Genomic DNA, 5521 nt, shown 5'->3' with positions numbered 1-5521 from the left:
AGACTTACAGGTGATTTAAATGGGCAAAACTAGGCCTGGCACGGGGGCTTGTAATCCTAGCATTCTGGTAGGCCAAGGCAGGTAGATTGGTTGAGCTCACAGGTTCAAGACCAGCCTGAGCAACAGCGTACCTGTCTCTACTAAAAATAGAAAAACTGAAGCAAGAGGGTCACTTGAACATGAGTTGGAGGCTGCTGTGAGCTGTGACACCACAGCACTCTACCTAGGGTAAAAGCTGAGACTCTATCTCAGAAAAAAAAAAGTGCAAAGACAGAGTCTCAAGCTGTGTCCCTGGGTAGAGTGCTGTGGCATCATAGCTTGCAGCAACCTCAAACTCTTGGGCTTAAGCTATTCTCTTGCCTCAGCCTCCCAAATAGCTAGGACTACAGGTGCCCACCAGAACACCCTGCTATTTTTTTTTTGTAGTTGTCCTTGTTGTTTTAGCTGGCCTGGGCTGGTTTTGAACCCACCATCCTTGGTGTATTTGCTGGCGCTCTATCCACTGAGCTATGGAACCAGCCTAAATATGCAAAGTTTTTGAGCTATTAATTTTACTTCTAAGAATTTATCCTAATAGAATAATAGTAAATCTGCTCACAAATTTGTCTGTAAGTTCATCAGAGTATTTTTAAAATAGAGAAAAGGAAGCAGCTAAATGTCTAACAAAGGGCTTCTTCTGTGGCACAGTGGTTACAGTGCCAGCCAACATACACCGAGGCTGGCAGGTTTGAAACCAGCCCAGGCCAGATAAAACAACAATGACAACTGTAACAAAAAAAACAGCCAGGTGTAGTCCCAGCTACTTGGGAGGCTAAGGCAAGAGAATCGCTTGAGCCCAAGAGTTTGAGGTTGCTGTGAGCTGTGACGCTACCGCCCCTCTACCTTGGGTGACATAGTGAGACTCTGTCTCAAAAAAAATGAAAAATAAATGTCTAACAAAGGAATTAGTTAAATAAATTATGTAAAATCCATACAACTAAACACTATATACAACCACTAAGTAAAATATTGCTGGCATGTAAAATCTCAAGATATACTGCTGAAAGTCTCCCACTCTGAGAATGTAAACTATTGGGGCAGAGATCTTTGCTTGTTCACTGATATGTCTCCACTGTCTAGAATAATGCCCAGCACAGAGGAGGCATTTAATATTTGTAAAACAAATAAAATTTTAAAACACAGCTGTAAGATAGGAGCCGTGTATTATGAAAAAATAAAATAGGAAGGCATACACACATCTATAACACACACACACACACACTTAAATAGCTCTATAAAATTTGTGTGTATGCACCTATAAACACAGAAAAAATATAAAAATGAAAAAGAAAACAGACTAAAATGTTTCTGGTGATTATCTCTGGATGACATGGTTATTAAGTGACTTTCTCCCTCCTCTTTTCCTTTCTGTATTTTACAAATTTTATTCTACTTTTCTAATCAAGGAGAAAAACTGTAGGACCAAGAGGGAAACTTCTAAAGGCATGGGCTCATTTCTAGGAGTTTCTCCTATCATGCTTCTTACCCCTCTATTCTCCGGCTCTGGCCTCTGTCCTTGAGGACGTGGCGGGGTCTTCTCTCTGAAACAAAAGTGGCATAAAATGAGTCTATTACAAAATGCTTAAGAGCTCTTCCCTGAGGACTGGGTGCTTTTTACCAACAGAGACGGGGTTATGCTCCCCCATTCCTGTGTAGGAAATAGGCTTATGCTGAATTAAATCAAATAGTAAAACTACTCTTTTTTACTTATTATCATTATTATTAGGTTTTTTTGGGGGTGGGGTGGGGCAGAGTCTCACTCTGTTGCCTTGGGTAGTGTGCCATGACATCATGTCATAGCTTAGCAGGGGTCCTCAAACTTTTTTTTTTTGAGACAGAGGCTCGAGCTGTCACCCTGGGTAGAGTGCTGTGGCATCACAGCTCACAGCAACCTCCAACTCCTGGGCTCAAGCAAGTCTCCTGCCTCCACCTCCCAAGTAGCTGAGACTACAGGCAACTGCCACAACGCCTGGCTGTTTTTTTTGGTTGCAGCCATCATTGTTGTTTGGTGGGTTAAGGTTGGATTTGAACCCACCAGCTCACGTGTATGTGGCTGGCGCCTTAGCTGCTTAAGCCACAGGTGCTGAGCCCCTCAAACTTTTTAAACAGGGGGCCAGTTCACTGTCCCTCACAACATTGGAGGGCCAGTCTGTGGGCCCCGGGACAAGTCTGCTGCTAAGCAGGACAGGCAGCGGTGGCAAAAACACCCAGCGGGCCGGATAAATGTCCTAGGCGGGCTGCATGTGGCCCACGGGCTATAGTTTTGAGGACACCTGGCTTACAGCAACCTCAAACTCCTAGGCTCAAGTGATCCTCTTGCCTCAGTCTCCCAAGTAACTAGGACTACAGGCACCTGCCACTATGCCCAGCTAGTTTTTTATATTGTTTTTAACAGAGATGGTTTCTCACTCTTGCTCAGGCTGGTCTGAAACTCCTGAGCTCAGGTGATCCACCCACTTCAGCCTCCCAGAGTTCTAGGATTACAGGTGTGAGCCACTGCAACAGGCCCTAAAACTACTCTTCATTCCACTTGCAATCATTCTTCCAAGTATAGAGAAAACCAGGAAGAAAATCAGCTGATTAGGTTATAGTCATCAGACTGCACTCCAGCGATCCCGGCGCAGACTGGTTAGAAATGATCAGATGCCTTCTCTGGGCCTATGATACTGATCCTGTTGATGTCAGAAATCCCAAATTCAAACTAAAACAGAAGGTGGTTTGTCAAAGGAGAAGGCATGGTTTTTCTCATCTGCCACTATTCAGCTTTACCTCCCTCTACTCTTGGGTATGCTCTCTTTTCCCCCATACTTTACACATCATTACTGGAGCAATCCCACCCCTTGGAGACATTCCTGTCATACATCCTATTTCCCAGGCTATAGCAAGTGCCCTTTCATAGCACTCTGAACACCTGCTATTCTTTCTGCTCTGGGTCTACCCCTACAATCACTCATCCCACAAAAGCTTGACTGAAGGCTTGTTACACATTAGCACTAAGCAGTTTACTATCAATACTTGTGATACATTCCACTACTTCTTTTTTTTCCAGACAGTCTCTCAAGCTGTTGCCCTGGATAGAGTGCTCACAACAACCTCCATCTCTTGGGCTCAAGCAATCCTCTTGCCTCAGTTTTTCTATTTTTAGTAGAGATGAGGTCTTGCTTTTGCTCAGGCAGGTCTCAAACTCACAAGCTCAAGCAATCTGCCCACCTCGGCTTCCCAGAGTGCTAAGACCACAGGTGTGAACCACTGCACCTGGCCTGATACAATTCCACTTCTGAGGTATTGACATTTTCAAGAAGGAGACAGCATGGGAAGAGCCTTCTTTAATAGAATGTAATGGGAACATGGTGACAGCAACTCATGTGGGGAATACCATTTCAAAGAGGCTGTGACTTGAGTGGTGTCTGTGGCCCAAAGGAGCAGGGCGCCGGCCCCAAATGCCAGTGGTAGTGGGTTCAAACCCAGCCCCGGCCAAAAACCGTGAAAAAAATAAAAAGAGGATGTGACTTTAGGGTTGCTCATAAAAGATGGGCAGAAGTTAGAGTAGGCAGCAAGGGTGTTTGTACAGGGGTGCCAGAAGACGCAGAGAGCAATTACAAAAGCTGGTGAGGCTCAGTGCCTGTGGCTCAAGTGGCTAAGGCACCAGCCACATACACCTAAGGTGGTGGGTTCGAATCCAGCCCGGCCCACCAAAACAACAATGACAGCTGCAACCAAAAAAAATAGCCAGGCGTTGTGGTGGGCGCCTGTGGTCCCAGCTACTTGGGAGGCTGAGGCAGGAGACTCGCTTGAGCCCAGGAGTTGGAGGTTGCTGTAAGCTGTGATGCCACAGCACTCTACCCAGGAAGATAGCTTGAGGCTCTATCTCAAGAAAAAAAAAAAAAACCTGGTGAATATGAAAAGACAAATCCCTTTAAGAGAAGTTTAATATATCTAGTATGTAAGGTATGCCAGAGTGGGTGAGAAAAGGTAAGAGATGCTTCTAGAGAACTTGAGAGTACCGGGCCATGAAGGGCTCCCAGTTTGTAGAATACTGAACCCACTTATATACCTCTACTTGTAAGAAGTCTAAAAGACCCAGATCCATGCTCTCTTTGCCCCCATACTATACATATCACCACTGTAGCAACCCTACTCCTAGAGACACTCCCGCTATACATTCTGTTCCCAGGCTGCAGCAAGCACCCTTTCACAGCACTCTGAACACTTGGAATTATGACGTCTGTGCAATGCTGCATCCCTAGATGTAGCACATGGCTACCTAGAGGCAGATGACACCTAGTGTGTTATCTGTATTATAGCCCAGCAAGTGGCATCGTGGTTCCCCTGCGGCCCCCTTTCAGCTCAGTCCCATCTAGATCAGATTGTCTCAGAAATGAGGGATCATCAAGCCCCAAGTAAAGGGTGAGGTTGAAGATACTGAATAAAACTGAATTCATGACTAAGAAGAGAAGTAGGGAGAGACACCACAAGCCCTCACCTGGGGTCCTGCTGTCCAGTGCTGCCCCTGCCATAGAGTGGGATGACTTTGTCTCGACTGATGCCGGCTTTGCAAACTGGACACACCTGTCTGTTAGGTCTGGTCTCCAACCACTGAAAACAAGAGAGAAAAATACATGAATGTCCAAGGCCCACCAGAGTGATCAGTGGGCCAGCAAGAGCCAGCAAGAGAATACCACAGGCAACAGGCCTCAAACTGGGAAATGCCAGCCACGAGACAGAGTCCAACTTTGTCGCCCTCAATAGAGTGCCATGGAGTCATAGCTCACAGCAACCTCAAACTCTTGGGCTGAAGCGACTCTCTTGCCTCAGCTTCCCAAGTAGCTGGGCTACAGTACAGGTGCCCACCACAATGACTAGCTATTTTTAGAGACAGGGTCTCACTCTGGCTCAGGCTGGTCTTGAACCTGTGAGCTCAGGCAATCCATCCACCTCTGCCTCCCAGAGTGCTAGAATTATAGGCATGAGCCACCATGCCCGCCTTTCTTTCTTTTGTCTTTTTCTTTTTTTGTAAGAGATAGGGTCTCCTTCTGTCACCCAGGTTGGAGTGCAGTGGTACAATCATAGGTCACTGTAACCCCAAATTCTTGGGCTCAAGCAATCCTCCCACCTCAGCCTCTTAGGTGGCCAGCATTACAGGTGCATACCACCACAACCAGCTAATTTTTAAAATGCTTTGTAGAGACAGGGTCTCACTTTGTTGCCTATGCTAGTCTCAAACTCCTGGCTTCAAGCAATCCTCCTGCGCTGGCCACCCACAGCACTAGAACAACAGGCATAAGCCACCTTGCCCAGTCTTGCTTAACTTTCTTAAAAGCAAAAGTGATAGATAAAAAACAAGTTAGTGGCTCGGCACCTGTAGCTCAACCGGCTAAGGCGCCAGCCACGTACACCTCAGTCCCAGCCCGGACCGAGACTCGCTTGAGCCCAGGAGTTGGAGGTTGCTGTGAGCTGTAATGCCACGGCACTCTACCCAGGG

General features: G+C 46.4%; 1 protein-coding gene across 2 annotated transcripts in view; it reads right to left on the bottom strand.

Moving 5' to 3' along the window:
* The window catches only part of RNF185 (ring finger protein 185), a 42630-nt gene that overhangs the window by 13084 nt on the left and 24025 nt on the right, over positions 1-5521 (bottom strand). For both annotated transcript variants that reach the window (XM_023508942.1, XM_012813732.2), the window contains exons 4-5: positions 4523-4635; positions 1526-1580 (exon numbers count right to left, since the gene is read on the bottom strand). In XM_023508942.1, coding sequence (XP_023364710.1) covers positions 1526-1580; positions 4523-4635 — 168 coding nt within the window. The remainder of the gene's footprint in view (positions 1-1525; positions 1581-4522; positions 4636-5521) is intronic.

This window comes from Otolemur garnettii, unplaced genomic scaffold (assembly GCF_000181295.1).
Source record: "Otolemur garnettii isolate 467f Iridium unplaced genomic scaffold, OtoGar3 scaffold00294, whole genome shotgun sequence".
Lineage (NCBI taxonomy): Eukaryota > Metazoa > Chordata > Mammalia > Primates > Galagidae > Otolemur > Otolemur garnettii.
Note: the sequence above shows the minus strand (reverse complement) of the source record. Positions and strands in the feature narration are given on the sequence as shown.